The sequence below is a fragment of the Rhinolophus sinicus genome, linkage group LG02 (genome assembly GCF_036562045.2).
Source record: "Rhinolophus sinicus isolate RSC01 linkage group LG02, ASM3656204v1, whole genome shotgun sequence".
Lineage (NCBI taxonomy): Eukaryota > Metazoa > Chordata > Mammalia > Chiroptera > Rhinolophidae > Rhinolophus > Rhinolophus sinicus.
Window position 1 is genome coordinate 48,224,844 of NC_133752.1, and position 17,265 is coordinate 48,242,108.

Below are 17,265 nucleotides of genomic sequence, written 5' to 3' on the forward strand. Positions count from 1 at the left end.
AAGTATTTTCTCATCCCTGAAACTTTGCGTGGTCCTTGGAGCACAGCATCTCTGCTACACGCCTGGTGAGCTCCTGGCAGGCTGAGACCTGATCTCCCTCAATCCTCGGGTGTCAGTAGGGCCTGGGGTGCCCAACTGCTCCTTCACCCCCAGGAGCCTCATACTTCATCCCAGTTTACCTTACAAATATTGTCACTCTTTATGTGGCCAGGTCATGAAAAATGTCAGCAGCCAATGTATGAAACATGCAAAATGATTCTAATTACACCTATACATGGACGATGATTCCCGAATCTATAATTGTTACCCCTGCTTTTATTCATTCCACACTCAATTTTGCATTTTACTGAGTACTTCCTTCAAGACTTTTCTGAATTCTATCAATTAAAATGATAGCATTTAAATTATGTAACAAAAGATTTGGGTTCAACTTCAAGTATAGTAATATATATGTATAATATCTAAGCACAGGACTTTATTCTCCATCCCATAAACGGATTATTAGCTGATTTCATCCATTTATCAAATATTGATGACATTCTCTGCTTTCAATCACTCTCCTGTGTAGTCCAAATATATCTTATCCCTTTTATCATGTCATTTCTGTGCTCAAGATCTAAAATGCCAACAACATTAAGTTCAAACCCTTTTTTCTAGCTTCCAAGGTTTTTCACGAGGTGATCAAATTGTACTTATCAGCCTTTATGGCCCTCTTACTGTTCAACAAACTATATAGACTCATAAATTTCTCACAGACTGTAAACTCTGGGGCTGAACTGGAATATAGAGTCAAAACTGCTACAGCTGGAAGGCTCCATTTAGTTTTCTAGATATAACCCTCTACGGATTAATGAATGGATTAGGAAACTGGGCTAGGTCACAGAGTTGGTCAGAGGTAGATAAAGGACCCTAAACCAGTCTCCTGACACTAATCCCATCCTACTTGCAGGAAACCCAGAAGGCTACTTAGCCTTCCTTTACAATTAATCCTCAGACTCAGAACTATCAAGAACCTCTTCTAGGGAAGAGGACAGATGGTACCTAAGTGCCAGAAACCAGCTTCTAGGTAGATGCTGCCAACACCCACGTGTGCCTCTGTTAGAGGCCTGGCTTTGAACTTCAGAGAATGGTAGCTGCTGAGAACCAGAGATTTTAAACAGGGAACATACTCTCTTCATGTCATCCAAAAATTCCACAGTGACTGAAAACCTGGGCCCTCAAGGACCATATTCTATCTGGTTGTCTTTTATATAGATAGTTCCTCTCTGAGAAAAATTCCCTTCCCCCAGTAAGATCAAAGATTTAATTCCCTTATTTATTTTGACTCCCCAAGTTTCTCAAGAATACCTAATACAAAGTTAAGCACGTAGTTAAATGTAACATATACATCCACTGACACAGTAACCAAAAGTCATCCTTTAGAGGACAAGCACTAAATTTAAAACAGAGCATGATATGTAAAAAAAAAAAAAAAATATTCAGTGGTTACTAAAAACCAGAGAACAGGCTGATTTTGAATTCAAAAGTCTCAATTTCCTTTACTATGCTACCATGATCACATTTGAGAGAGCCTTAATTTTTAGACGAAGTCACTTCAAAAAACTGTTTTGGGGGCGGCCGGATGGCTCAATTGGTTAGAGCGTGAGCTCTGAACAGGGTTGCCGGTTCAATTCCTACGTGGGCCTTTAAGCTGCGCCCTCCACAACTAGCTTGAAGAACAACAAGTTGGAGCTGATGTGCCCTGGGGAAACACACTGTTCCCCAATAAAATTTTTTTAAAAACTGTTTTGGAAAAAGGAACTCAGAATCAGTATGAGAATTTCATTCAAGTCTCATGTCTCAAGAACCTACTGAGCCAGAGACAATATTTTTTAGAAGTATATTATAGTGTCTTTAAACGTGATCATCTAAAGTGGATACACATTTATTGTTCAAATCAATTTTGAGACGTGCGACAACCTACTGTTACTACCACTATTAAATCATGTCAAGATTAAAAAAAAAAAAAATGGTGTTCCTAGTGCCAAAAGCATCATGAGTCATTAAAAACCTGGGTTGGTAAGACAATTCACCTGAGCCAAGAATTGGGACCCAGAGGCCCTCCTCAAGAATAAACAAGAACTTGGCAGGCCATCTGGCAAAGAGCAGGAGTTTTGAGAATGTCTACCTATCAGCCTTTGGAGAAAGGAGACAGGAAGTGTGCAGATTCCCAGGAAGTAGGAAAATGGCATGATGGAGTGAGTATAAGAGACTGGTTTCTCAGCCTCAGCACTTGCAACATTTTGTGCCCAATAATTCTTTGTTGTGAAGAGCTGTCCTGTGAACTGTAGGGTGTTTAGCTCCCTCTCTAACCACCACCGTTTCTCATTGTGACAACCAAAAATGTCTCCAATAATTCCCAAATGTTCGGGGGATGGATGGGGGGGTGGAGGGGGGCAAAATCCAGGGCATTGCCTCTGGAGGAAAACTCCTAAGGAAGACGCATGGCCGAAGAAGAGCTTCACTAAAGGACAGAGACAGACTTAACTGGCTAATGTTCACACACACAGGTCAAGAAACAGACAACTTGGGACAACTTGCCAAGTAACTGAAGACCTTTCAGGCCTCTTCTGATTTCAACAGCTTATGCTCTTTTTGACATTATATATTAAAACCTTCAAAACGAGCATAAATCTTGACCAAGCTATTTCACTTTTAAGACTTTATTCGAAGGAAGTAATTATGGATGCTAAATTAAAGTTAGCTACAAAGAAAAATGTTTAATGCAGAGTTGTCTTTAATCATGAGAATTTAGCTAAATGCCCAGCAATAGCTGTTGAGGTAACTGAACTATAGTCATCAAAGAAATATATTATGCAGGCATCAAAAATATTTAAGTATATTTAAGGATGTTGTTCTTAATACCACAGAATGAAAATGACAATAGAAAGGCAGGAAAGAGAGCAATGCTATTTTTACATCACACATACACACATACACACACACACACTTTGCACAAGAAAAAAAGCTTCAGAGTAAACCCCACAGTATTTTAAATATCAGTGTCTTGTTGGGAAGATTATAGAGTTTTTTCTGCAATTCATGAAAATTTCTTATGTAATCAGTATTTTTAATCCTATGCATCTACAACTTCTAAATCATTGCACGGCAGACTATTGTGGGTACTAGATAAAGAGACTAAAATGAGTAAGATATAGACTTTGAAACATTCATGCAATCTTTATAGTGAAGTTTCTTGAGAAGATTGAAATTGGTCACTTATAATCTATTGTTCATTTTTTAAAACCCGTTCTTTCATAAATAGAGTAGAATGCCTAGGTTCAGAATGTGGTTCTATCGCTTACTAGCTACATGACCCTTGATATGTAAAATTTCTTTGTTTTAGTTTACTCATTTATAAAATAGGTATGTAACTGAACCTGTGCTACAGGATTGCTATGAGAATAAGTTAGTTGATAGGTGTAAGGTGCTTGGAGCAGTGCTTAGGACATAGTATATGCTCAATAAAAATGAACTGTTATTTGCTATTGCTACTTTATACTGGGGGGTGGACCTTCATTATTAAGAAATTATTACGAATGACACACAGGAATCTAGCATCATTCTTATATAAATCAACGTAAGACAATTTCAAATCTGAGATATACCTGATAAGATTTTTAAAGCAAAGGTACATTTGTAAACTACATCATGAAAACAACTGGGACCACGGCTATTAAAATAATAATCATGCTTCTAATAATGGATAGCAAAAATCTGTTCTATTGATTAAAAAAGTATGAAAACTTTGCTTTAAAGCAATTTATTATAATATGGTTATCTCCTAGAAATTAAAAACAGAAAAACTCATTACATTTACTAGATATATAGACCAGTTTTTCTCATTATGCCACATGGGTAGTAATCAATTTAGTAAGTCACATCCAACATCTTTCATTCACTAACAGAACAGTATCAAACAGAAAGAAATCACAGAGGGCATCACATAATAATGGCAAGAACTGCTTCATAACATTTTTGCAGCAGTTAAAATACACATGTGGTATAAAATCTATCTCTTACTGTATGTCACTGTCAAAAAAGATGGAAAAACACTGTTCTATACCAACACTTGAGATTTTACATATTACATAAAAGCTTACATTTACTTTGCTTTTATAAATTTTATAATTCATGTTACTAACACATAATATGGAGGGCAATATAAAACTAGCTGAAATTTGGTGGTGATAACACATTTAAAAATATAGCACAAATATAAAATAGTAAAGGGTTGTGGAGTTATAAACGATACTTTAAAATTCAGTTAAGAGGAAAAAAAGGCCTATTTTCATCTGGCACTTGAAAAACAGGGAACAGAGAATATAGAATTTTCTTTATTACATATTCCAATATCAGAAAGGGCAACCTGATGTGGTAAATGGATCACTGCTTTCAGGAATCTGACAAACCAGGACAAGAATCCCAGGTCTGTATCTCACTAGCTCTGTAACCATCAGTTAATCTCTCAGACTTGATTTTCTCATACTTCACAAGATTTTAGGAATTAAATAAAAAAAATGCACATTAAGCATTTAGTAGCGTGCCTCGTATATAGTGACAAAGCATAAGCCTTCCCTCTCAGAGCTCTAAAACTCAGAAAAAGTGAAATTTAATACATGGACCAGGATAACCTCCCAACTTATCTTGTGCATCCATTATATTCATCTTCACCAATCATACCTTGAAGATAAACCAGATAGAGCTTTCTTGAGGATCTCAGGGGTTCTATCTGAGGATGGTGGGATTTCTGGAATATCAGAATCTGCTCTGGAATCCAAATCTCCATATCTGTCATCAATATCTGTTTCCTAAAATTAAAGAAAAAGGAATATCATTTTGTAAAACACACAAAAAAGCACACTCTTGCCAATGCTTTCATTTATTGCTCACTGTGTCAAATCTCAGTTACATAACTTGAAACAAAGAAACAACTATTAATTTAGCTTGCTATCCAAGCACTGCTGTACTTCCTCGTTAGGAACATCGGATTATCTTTGCTAGAATCTATCAATATAAAGAATTCATTTAAACGAAATACACAAAAAGGAACTCCCATATTGTCTAAATTCTCAAATTTACCATAAGAATCAAATATTTATTCTTTTGCTACTTAACTAGGAGAACATGGTATTGATTCCACATAGATTGAACTCTGTACAGTCCTTTTTCATTACAAGCAAAGCCTCAACAACAAGAGTAATACCTTACACTGGCATAGCACTCTATATGTATAAAATATATATAACTCAGTTTTGAACTTGTTCCTTATGCTCCACTCCCTTTTCCTCCTTTCTCCTACGCACCCACCCTGCTATCACCAGCAACCTTGTGTAAAAAGTGCTGCACATACATACATGTACTTTGGAAGAGTGGGTTACAGAGGGAGAAACTGGGGCAAGGGGGTTGAATTGGGGAAGAGGAATGAGAATATTCACAGGAGGCAAATGCAAGCAGATGGCGCCTGAGCAGAATGTTAGGCCAGAAGTGAGCTTGGGAATGAAAGTGCCTAGGAGTTCAGAATGTTCAGGAATCTCAAACCAAACATAGCCCTTAGTAGCACCAAAGTTTCATCATCCCTTGTGACTGCTTCTTCATGCATCCATTTTATGTAATGCCAAGGACTGAGCGAAGCTAAAGAAGTGAGCTCGCCCCATGATTGAATCAAGTCTTCCCATTCCTCATGAAGTGGCTGACCAAATAAAACTTTAGCCCTGGAGGAGTATTTTCAGTTTTCACAAAGCAACAATAAACGTGTGTTTGCTAACTATAATGTTCTTCCTATACAATCATGAAATTAAATGTCATTATACCAAAAATGACAAGTGCAACAGACATGTCGAATTCCCACTGTGACACTGAGAGTCAGTTAGCCCAAAAGCAGTTTAAACACAGAGAGAGAGAGAGAGAGAGAGAGAGAGAGAGAGAGAGAGAGACTTAAACCATCAGAAAAAACACCCCCTGAAAATGTCAGGGCACCTCCTACCGTGTTTCCCCGAAAATAAGCCCTAACAGGAAAATAAGCCCTAGCATGATTTTTCAGGATGACATCCCCTGAACATAAGCCCTAATGTGTCTTTTGGAGCAAAACTTAATATAAGACCCAGTCTTATTTTCGGGGAAACACGGCATTAACCTGACACGCTGGCAGGTCTTTGACATCTAGAACAATGGAACACATCACTTTTCTTTTCCTTACTACTCTTTTCTCACGTTCAATAACCCAGAGTGTTTCAGGGGTGGTGTGAGTGGCAGTGGAGACGGTGGCTCGTGGAAGAGGCTCCATGAGGCAGCATCACCGTCCAGCAGGAAGAGCAGGAAGAGCACTAGACTAGGAGTCAGGAGTTGTCAGGACTAATTGCACCTCTACTCTACCTAGAGGTGTGACAAAGGGCAAACCACTTAACCCTGAAGAAATTCAGCCTTTGTTTCCTTCATAAATAAAAGCACTGGACCAGAATTCAAATTGTGCTCTTTAAAATACTAATGCTTTCAAAGACCACTTGTTATGACAACATCACAGCACTCCCCTCCACGCCCTCAAGAAAGCTGTCCTGCTTTTATTTTTATTATTTTCAGCTTCTGGTTTTCTATTGTATGTAACTTAGAGAAACACAAAATGAAAAACTGAAGATTTAACGAGGCTTCTTCAATTTCATTCTAATAACTAAAGAATGAAAGATAATCCCTAAATAGTGGCATTTGAGAGCAATTTTGCTCAACTCCTAGAATTAGTAGCAGACTTTTGTGTTTCTGCATTTCTTGTAGGGATCCCGTTACAAAGATGCCAGACTTGACAACGAAAACAAGAGTGTGATTGGAGATCATGGAAAGAAGGAAACAGTACTTTAATGATCAACTAGAGCCATGCAGCATTGTACATACTGAATGAAGATACATACTTAAAATGTTTAAGAAAATCGAATTAGGAGCTTCTTCTCAAACCCACAATTTAAAGACAATAACCTTCCCCTTCTGTCTGAAGCCCGTGCTCTCCCACCAACCACCAGGTGATCTGATTTATCCTCATAGCTTCCTCTTCAGCTCTCTATACACTCGTGATTCCCCATAAACCTGTGTCTATAGCTCCCAACACGCCATCTCCAGGTGGGTTTATACATACAAGGTCAGACAATTAAGTTTGCAAACTCATCCTAGAAAAAGTGCTACATTCCTCACTGCTGAATATCACTATGGTCACCTTTGAAGTACTCCCCCTGGGAAGCTATGCACCGATGCCAGGGCCTAGTCCACCCTTCAAAGCAACTTTGGAACTCTATTTTTTGGAATGGTCATCAGAGCTGTCGTTGTATTACCCTTGATGTCCTGAATGTTATCAAAATGTCTTCCTTTCAATATTTCCTTTATTTTTGGGTAAAGAAAGAAGTCATTGGGGGTCAGATCAGGTGAGTAGGGAGGGTGTTCCAATATAGTTATTTATTTACTGGCTGAAAACCCCCTCACAGACAGTGCCATGTGAGCTGGTGCATTGTCGTGATGCAAGAGCCATGAATTGTTGGTGAAAAGTTCAGGTTGTCTTTTTCACGCAGCCTTTTCAGCACTTCCAAATAGTAAACTTGGTTAACTGTTTGTCTAGTTGGTACAAATTCATAATGAATAATCCCTCTGATATCAAAAAAAAGTTAGCAACATCGTTGCAACAAGTTCGCGAACTTATTTGTCAGACCTCGTATGTCAGAACTTATCAATTGTAAGCATAGCTAGGAACCCAAAAAGCACTACTGCTTTCCTAGCCACCAAGTTTGCAAAAAGCAGGTTTAAATTTCCTGAGCTCCTCACACAGGATTGGACTCTTGTTTCTCCCTTCCTATGCATTCCAATTTTATATTTAAAAGAAAGCTTAAAATCTTGATAATTCTGACAATGTCTTAAGCAAACAAACATCCAATGACATAACATGAAAAATAACTTTGACCTCTACCTGTGGATAATCCAATGAGTAAACATTTGGAAAGACAACTAAACTTGGAATACCTCAATAATAATCATATTATTGTGGATGGAGCCACAGGTTAAACCTGATAAGTTCAGGAGACTGAAAATAACCACACAGGATCGAGTGAACATAAAAATTCTTAATTAAGGTGGGCCATGGCAGGAAGTCCATCTTTAGTCTGTAGCTTCCTTGACAAAGGTCAATCTCTACCTTAAGGAATGATCAGGAATGATCAAGAATCAATCGGTCACTATGAAATTATAATACGTCCTCTGCCTTTCTGCAGTCACTTCAAAATGCCACCTTATTCTCATTAAATAGGTTCTGAGAAATCTCCCAACTAAATGAATTAAAATGTGGACAGCTATACAATAAGAACTAATGATTCCTAATCAATCATAAAATAAGCAAGAATACTAGAAACAATTTTGTTTGATTCAAATGCAGGCGCCTGAAATCACAGAATTAAGGGTTCTCAAGTTTCTAGCCAAATTCAGAAACGTCAAAATAGTTTACAAATCACACAAAATGGTAACAGTAAAAAAAAGTTCCCAAGTAAATACTTTCGTTAGCTTTATAAATTTAGGACAATATACCTAATTTCTCCTTTACCTTACTGTTGTCAGAAAATTTAGGGTAAATCCCAGCTCTAAATACTGTGTGTGACCTTGGGAAAGGAATTTAGATTTTCACACTTTAGTTTTCTCAGGTGTAAACTAAGTCTGTTTCTCTTGTCTACACAATTGCGAAAGAATTCAAATTGGTATTGTGTACATGTTAGTGTTTTGCAAACTATAAATTGCTTTAGTATCTTTATTCCGTTGGAAAGAAGAAAATTCTGATGTTCTAAATTAAAATTATAACAGCCAGAGGGTGAGAGAGACAAAACAGCCTGCTCTGAAAAGATGGCTCACATTCCTGTATATGTGTCGGAATTTTGGATTAATTTCCAGTGGCCATTTCCACAGATTATTTTAGTCAGGCACCATCAAACTCCAGGAGCCTCCCCTTGTTGTTTACACGTGGGCTTCCAGGACCGCTGCCCCAGCCAATCTACAGGAGTGGACATTTCTTTATGCAGACTCTGGGCCCAGAGCTGGCCCCACTTCACCTTCTCCACCCCTTGTCTATAGCTCATGCAAACTCTTTCAGAGGTTTACTTCTTTCTTTCTTCTTCCTTCCCTCTATTTGATATATAAAAATACTTGCAAACTCCTAGACGATGGAAATGTTTTCTTTCCTACCTAGCCATGCTGCTTGTGGTTTAGACTCCATGGCCCAAGACTGGTCTTTTTTGCTAGCAATGGCTTAATAAATAATAAACCCTTTCTTTTAAAAAGTCTTTTAGCTGTGGAAGTTAAATTTTTTTGTATAACACCAAGCAGTTAAAGTCTACAATCCAAGATGTTAGTATATTCTTCTGTTAGTTGTTGAGCAACAAACAAATCTTGGCTTCACTCCTATTCTCAAAAGTATAAAGAACTACAAGGTGACATTCAATCAGAACTTCAAATATAATAGGCACCCAACAAGCATTTACTGAATACACAGAAGCAAGCCAAGCTTTATGCAATATGTCTGTAAATTCTTAAATGACCTATTTTCCTTAAACTGAATTAAAACCTGTATTTTTTAAAGATATCCCCCAAACAGAATAGTTAAAGGACAAGCACACAAAACCTCCATATTGAAAAAACATGTGAAAAGTCTGTTTTACAAAAAAAGCATATACATATATAAGTATAAACATAAAAACAAACAATAATCATATTATTGTGGATGGAGCCACAGGTTAAACCTGATGAGCTCAGGAGACTGAAAATAACCACACAGGATGGAGTGAACATAAAAATTCTTAACTAAGGTGGGCCAAGGCGGGAAGTCCATCTTTAATCTGTAGCTTCCTTGACAAAGGTCAATCTCTACCGTAAGTGGGCCTGTCTGTTGTCTTTTTGCATCTAAGATAACATCCTTGGAAGGTCAGTAATACCTTCTTCCAGACTAGAGCATAAAACTACAGAATCCCTCATTATTATTCTTGTCCCCTGATGACCATCTCTATGTGCTGTAAAAAGTGAACTATTAACTATCCTGTACTCACCTATGTAAAAGAAGCACCTGTCCCTCCAATTTACTTTTATCCAATCCCAGAGATTCCCACCACCACCACCACCACCACCCCACGCCCCCGTGCTTTCTCCTGCCCCTTAATCTACCACTAATGGATTTCACGTAACCCTCCTCCTTTGATTCTACGTATAAAATAAACTGCAAAGCGCCATTCTGCAGAGCATTTTCTCAATCTGTTGAGATTTTGCTTCCCGGCAATTGTCATCAGTTTGGCTCAAATAAACTCTTATAAGCTTTCTGTTAGACTGGATGTTTTTTCGTCGACACTATATACATGTATATGTTGTAATTTTTCTTTATAACTTTTGGAGTGCAGTACTATTTTAAATTGTTCCACTCCTCCCTAATACATTCATGACAAACAAAATATTGTTTACATCCAAAAGTCCACTGCATCCAAAACTTGATATAACTGATGACATTCTATGGTAAAATTTCTCAAAATACTACGAAAATACTCTGATCAAAGTCAAGATCACAAGCAGTAAGAAAAAACTCATGTGGTAACACCAGGATATTCTTTAGAAGTTCCAAGTATAATACAAAACATACTTTACAGAAACTTCCAGCCTCACCCCACATGGCTTATTGCCTACATTAACATGACTTTAGAATTCGACTGTCTCATTAGCATAACTTTACTACTCCTGGAGACTTGCTCTGGAGTTCACTGTTCATACGAAGAATTTGTGAGACACATCAACTCTTCCATCGGAAGCAGCAACAAACAAGTTTTCTCCCTAAAACTCAAAATCCTTGCCTGGCTATTGCCACCAATCCCAAACTGTGACACTGTGACCTTCACCCAATCCTAATCAAGTCCCTGAATTGAAAGGCCGCCCATCCCCTACCCTTAAACCAAACTTCCAATACTCAATAAAATTCACCCACGTCTTTCCCCCTTCAAGACTGCCAAAGCTCTGGCGTGGGGGTGCTCTCCCTCACATCACAAAGTCATAAACTCAACTCTGTCTCACCGATTGGCTGGTTGGTGATATCTGGGGAGTGAGCACTCAAAAAGTGTCATTAAATAAAATGAATAGGCTGCAAATAACAAAAGAATCATGGAAAATTACTTAGGTGGTAACACTAACAACTGATCAACAGTTGAGGAGTTATCACCCAAAATTGTATTCTAGAAATCTAGATATAAATACTAGCATTTTATTAATGGCTTAGATTTAGATGTATGGACGGAAAAGGGCCACATATTAAACCTGACAAGCTCAGGAGAATGAAAATAACCACGTAAAATGGCATGAGCATAGAAAATTTCATAACTACATGACCCATGGTGGGAAGTCACATCTTCAGCTTCCTTCATCAAGTTATTAAATGGGGGATATCCCTAAAACATTTGTTATGAGGAGCAAATACAATAAAATGTGCCTTTCAGTGGGTCTGTCCGTTGTCTTTTTGCACCACCTAAAATGACATCCTTGGAATGTCACTAATCCCTTTTTCAAGACCAGAGCAGGAAACTATAGAATGCCTCATTATTCTTGTCCCTTCATTAACATCTCTAAGTGAACTATTAACTATCCTGCACTCACCTATGTGAAAGAAGTACCTGTCTCTCCAATTTACTTTTATCCAGTCCCAGAGACTTCCCCACTTTGCTTTCTCCCACACCCTTAATCTATCACCAGTGGATTTTATGTAACCCTCCTCCTTTGATTTTATGTATAAAATAAGCTACAAACTGCCATTTTGCCGAGCATTTTCTCAATCCGTTGAGATTTTGCTTCCCAGCAATTGTCATCAGTTTGGCTCAAATAAACTCTTATAAGCTTTCTCTTAGGCTGGATGTTTTTCGTCGACAGATGAAACAATACAGAAAATGTTTATTATACCTGAGGTGGCACCAAGACAACTCATGTTGAAGTGTGCCAAAATAAAGAATTTATAGGAACATAAGTTCCAAAATTAAGTTTATTTAAGAAACATGAGCATTGATGAAAGCGACTATACACATATCAAATGGGGAAGGACAGAAATTAACTGACTTCAGGATGCTTTCACCCTCAACTTCACAAACCAAAATCTGTAACAAAGCAGCAGCCCCACATAAAAAGCCCACTGGGGACACTTACAGGCTCCCCTTTACTGGCCACGACTTCATGTGCACCCCCTTTTCTCCCATTTCTGGTCGAGTAAATCAGGTCTTAGCTTCACTTGTGAGACGGAGGGTCCTTATATAAGACTTTGATTAAATTTAGTTCTAAATCCTAGCCCTAGAAATCATAGCCCTCTCTCTATATGTAACCCCTCTGAGACCTCTTCCCCTGAGAATCAGCCAGCAACCCCTCAACCCCCGAGGGAGAAGACAGCAGCCCAGACCTGACTGATGGTCACAGGGTCTGAACCTCTGCAGACTAAAGATAACATCCTGACCTAAATTATGTTTTAGTTCCTGAGCCCTAAGGTAGAACCACCCCCTGGCTACTTTCCCATGAGACCGGACAGAGAGGGACTCTGGAACAGACCTCAGAACTGTCCTCAAGGCCTGAAGAAATGATGTGTTGCTTTCCTCACCTCCAACCCATCAGCTTCCAACACGACCCCGAACCCCTAACCTACAGTGTCTTGTGATTTTGCCCTATAGAATCTGTAACATACACATCATCAGGGAGCCTGATCTTTGAGCGCTACCTCACCTGTGTCTCTAGGCTTGGCGCCATTTCCTTAAATAAACCTTTACTTTCTTTGCTGCAAACTCCTATTCAGTCTCCTTTGGCTTTGATGCATGCAAGCAAACCAAACCCCTTGAGTTAGGTAGGTAACACTTGAAATTACTCAGATTCTCTCAACCCATCCAGAGCTTCAATAACCCACTTGGGCTTCCGTCCACTTCCCTGCCCACCCTAACTCATGGTCAGCCACTTCAGTCCTGGCCTCAGAGACCACCCCCCCCATTCTTTTAACATCCTTGACCTGGCATTTCCAGGCCAAAATCATTCCTACTGCCTTTCCTATTCAGCTATTAAATGGGGGATATCCCTAAAACATTTGTTATGAGGAGCAAATACAGTAAAATGTATAAGTACTCTGTGAACCCTAAATCACTATGCAAATATTGACTGTTATGACTATTGCTGCTACCGAGTTAAGAGCTATGTTAATTTGGTACACAACAAATTTGTGTTACTTTAGTTCAACTGAATCTTCACTGACCGAGTTTGATTAATTCTAGTGCTTGCTTCTTGATCATTTCACATTACACACCCTAAAATAACACTCTAAAGGTGTCCCATCAGAGATGAGTTCTAGTTCCAGCTTTGCCACTTGCTCTTTAGGTCATTTGGGGCAGTAACAACCACACTCCAGAGTTAAGTTTAATATATAGTATGAGAGAGAGACAGAGACAGAGAGAGAGGGATATTGGGTTGAACTACATTGTTTTCTAAGATCCCTTGAAGCTCTATGGTTCTGAGACCCTACTTTACTGAGAAAATTGAAAGCATCAAACACTTTGATCTTCCCTCTTCTTCTTTTCAAAATGTTTCTGCATCCAGCCTTTGCTTTCTTTTTTCTAGGACCTGCCCATTCTGATCAGCATCTTCACTCCCACTTGACCTCCTTCACACAAATGCCTATCTTTCTTCCCTTGAAAAAGGTAATTTTCACTTGATCCTCCAGTCCACGCTACCTGCTATCCCGTATTGCCTTTTGCCACTGGCACTTCCTGAAAATAACTACCTATATTTCACCTCTCACAGTCCTCAGCCTAAAGCCTGGCTTCTACTAAGATCTTTTGCTAACCAGTGCTCTATGCCTCACCCTCTTTCCTAAACACTACTGATGTCCTCTAAGCAATGCCTCCTCTCCTCGCTCCCAGAACCTCATCGTCTTGGTTCCTTCCCTATATCTCCCACCCTCCTCTACCCCTGGACACCTCCCAAAGCTGTCTTCAGTTCTCACCCCTCCCTATCCTACTCAAAAGTCGACATTTCCATACCTGACCTTCCATTTCAGTTTTCATTACGACCTGGAACCACCTCTCTATTTTAGAGAATGACACACCCTGTCCAAACCAACTCACCCATGCTCACTCCTAACCTGCAAAACTGACCAATACTTTTTGCCACTTACCTAAAGACTCTTAACTTATGGATGAAAATGTGTCTCCTGGCAGGCTTATTAGTCTTTGATCACCCTAGTCTAGGTCCCACTACTATTATCTAAAATATACATCCTCTCTCTCAACCCCTACTCCCCTGCCCCTAATAGATCCACTTCAAGCTCTCAACATTTTTCACCTATAGCATGTACAATATGCTCCTATCTGAATTCTTTGTGGCAGATCTTTCCCCCTTCCAACTTTCTCCAGACTGCTGCTAGAGTGATAAGCTAATGCCTTTGCAAACACTTTCCAGTGGCTTCCCAAAGTCCATGGAATAAAGCCTAACCTCCTTCACAAGACTCTCAGGCTCCCACCCCATGTACCAAACAGACACAGCTTATGCTCCAGGATTACCAAACTAATTTCAGGTCCCTGTGCCTAGAATCCTGACTCAAGAAACACTTCCAGGGCAAGCCTGGTGGCTCCGGTGGTTGGAGCGCAATGCTCCTAATGCCAAGGTCGCCAGTTAGATTCCCACATAGGCCAGTGAGTTGCACCCGTGGGCTACTGTGTGCTGCCATGAGCAGCCAGTGGCCAGCATAAGTGGCCGGCAGCTGGCGAGAGCTGCCATGAGCTGCTGTGAGCAGCTGATGGATGACTACTGACCGACTGCCACAGCCAGGAGGAGCGCAAGGCTCATAATACCAGCATGGGCCAGGGAGCTGTGTCCTACACAACTAGACTGAGAAACAACGCTTGAACTGGGGTGGGGGGGGCAAGGGAGGAGGGGCTTAAAAAGGGGGGGACTGAAGAAGCGGGGGAACACTTCCGTGTGCCCTTTGCCTAGAATGCCCTTCTCCAACACTTGTTACCTGGTGAGTCCCCAGCCATCTTTCAATTCCAAGCTCAACCCTCACCTCCTCTTTAAAGCTTTTCCTGTTGTCTCCATGCAGAGTCCAACTACGCCTTGTTCAGACTTCTAATAGCTAACTCGTATGTCTCCTGGGGGTTCCTGGAGAAGGTGGTCTTGTTGTCTCTCAAGTATTACTCTAGCATTTAACAATTGGGAACATGAACTTGCAGGTAAGAAGCATTTTTCACTTGCTAATTCTCCAGAGCACAGAGCTTTCTTTCAGCATAAGTCTCCAGGTCCTGAACAATGAGTGTCATGTTAATAACACCATTATAAAAAGACTACAAAATGGCATGGGAGTGTACTATAATAGCATAATATAATGCACCTCCTCCACTTCTTTCATTAATTCCCCAAGAGTTTTCCCTTTACAGCAACTTAAACAGAGAAGGCACTTAAAGAGTTTAAATAGACCAATTATTAACCAGTCTCCGATGTGCAAACTGATTTTAAAATAGCCCTTGACCTGGAAATACAGGTGCATTCAAATATACACCGTGATAAGAAAGGACAGATAGAGGATAGAGTTCAATGTCTCAAAGCTTGCCAAGAATTCCTTGTGATAAACTCTAAAAGTACAGCAACATTTTAGACATGGTTTGAAAATGCTCATCCTTGTCTAAGAAATCTTAACAGAACAGGTTACATATGGCAACATCTACTCTCAGAAAACAAAATACAGCTGGGTATGTATTAAAGAAAACCAACAGGGCAGTGGTTATAAGTAAATAAATAAATAAATACGCAGTGAGGAAACCCAGTCACAGATAGCTAGAGACAACAGTTCTAATGAGTCAAATCAAACCACAGAAATAGTTTCCATTTTAAATACATCAGGGTGTTAAGGAAATCAATTAAATCAAAAGTTATTTTATGCATGCTTCCTGAACATGTTTTCTTTTATTAAAAGCTTGTTAATTTCTTCTAGTTAAGGAAGTTGACATGGGGAACCTGCTATTTCCTTAATTATAAACTATACCAGTGCTAAGACAAAACAAATCCCAACCTAATTAATTCTATTTTTGGTCTAGTTTCCAAGGCAGTTTTCACAAGGACTGTTCTCAGCCCACGGTTCCTAGCTTTGTAACTTCAACTTTCAGTAGCTGGAAACTGTTATATTTTGTGTAATTCTTTGACATATGTTCTATCACAGACTCATTTTAGTCCACCTGCTATCAAAGGCAGAACAAAGTAAAGAAGATGTCATCTTAATGATTCTAAAGTTTCATTCCTAAAATCACTGTTAAATTTATTATTTCATGATATCATGTGATACGCTCTCATCAGGGCTTTGTAACTTAGATTACATCAAGTTCATCAACATCAAGTTCCAGGTGGAACCCTCCCCAAATCAGAACTGCCAGTGAGGCTCTCAGCAACAGCACAAACCGGAAGAAAGGGAATCAGGAAACCAGTTCTAGTTCCAAAGGCCACTGACTTGACCTTGGCCAATCCACTTCATTTCTGTAATTCAAAATGGGAATACCTGCTTCCAAAAAAAAAGAAGCCTTCTAGAAACAGTTTAAGTGCTTTGAGCTTCTGAAATAAAAATGGAATTTTATTAGCAGAAGATTTTATAAAACAATGTATTCTCTGGCCCAATTACCTAAACCATCCAGTCTAAAGGGTCAGAAAACTGCATTGTTTTCAAAAATTCCTTCTTGCACCACTACATTACCGAATTAACCTAACACTGAATCTTTTTCTACCTTTAAATAGATGTAATAGTGGTATTACATCTACTTATTCTTAAAGTTGAAGCAAAGGTAATCCATAGAAATGGGAGTTAAAAGTCCTCATGAATTAACCTGTCAGGTCAAATGAAATCTACTGGTAGACAGAAGAACTGCACTGTCTGCGAAAGACTCAAAAGAAGGAGGATTGTAATTGTGTCATGTGTATGATACACTCAAACCTCCACAGTCTATTACACTGAAAAAGGACAGAGGAAACGAAAGTGCTGATGGGGGAGCGGGAGAAGGCAAGCCTCCAGCGTCAGGATCCAATGACATGTTGGAACCGAAGGTGCCTGTCACAAGTTTAGTCCTTACTAACTTTGTTCCTCTACAGACAAGAGGTGTGAGGTAGCAGCTAGTTCCTAAGGTGCCAGGTTCTATCCAGATTCTAGCGTCAGCCCCAGAGCCCGGAGAGGGCCAGAAACTG

At 39.3% G+C, this 17,265-nt stretch overlaps 1 protein-coding gene across 1 annotated transcript in view; it reads right to left on the minus strand.

Annotated features, from left to right (window-relative positions):
- The window catches only part of CDS1 (CDP-diacylglycerol synthase 1), a 51,310-nt gene that overhangs the window by 33,131 nt on the left and 914 nt on the right, over positions 1-17,265 (minus strand). Inside the window, exon 2 of the mRNA XM_019731301.2 lies at positions 4,723-4,850. Within this exon, the coding sequence (XP_019586860.2) occupies positions 4,723-4,850 (128 nt within the window). The remainder of the gene's footprint in view (positions 1-4,722; positions 4,851-17,265) is intronic.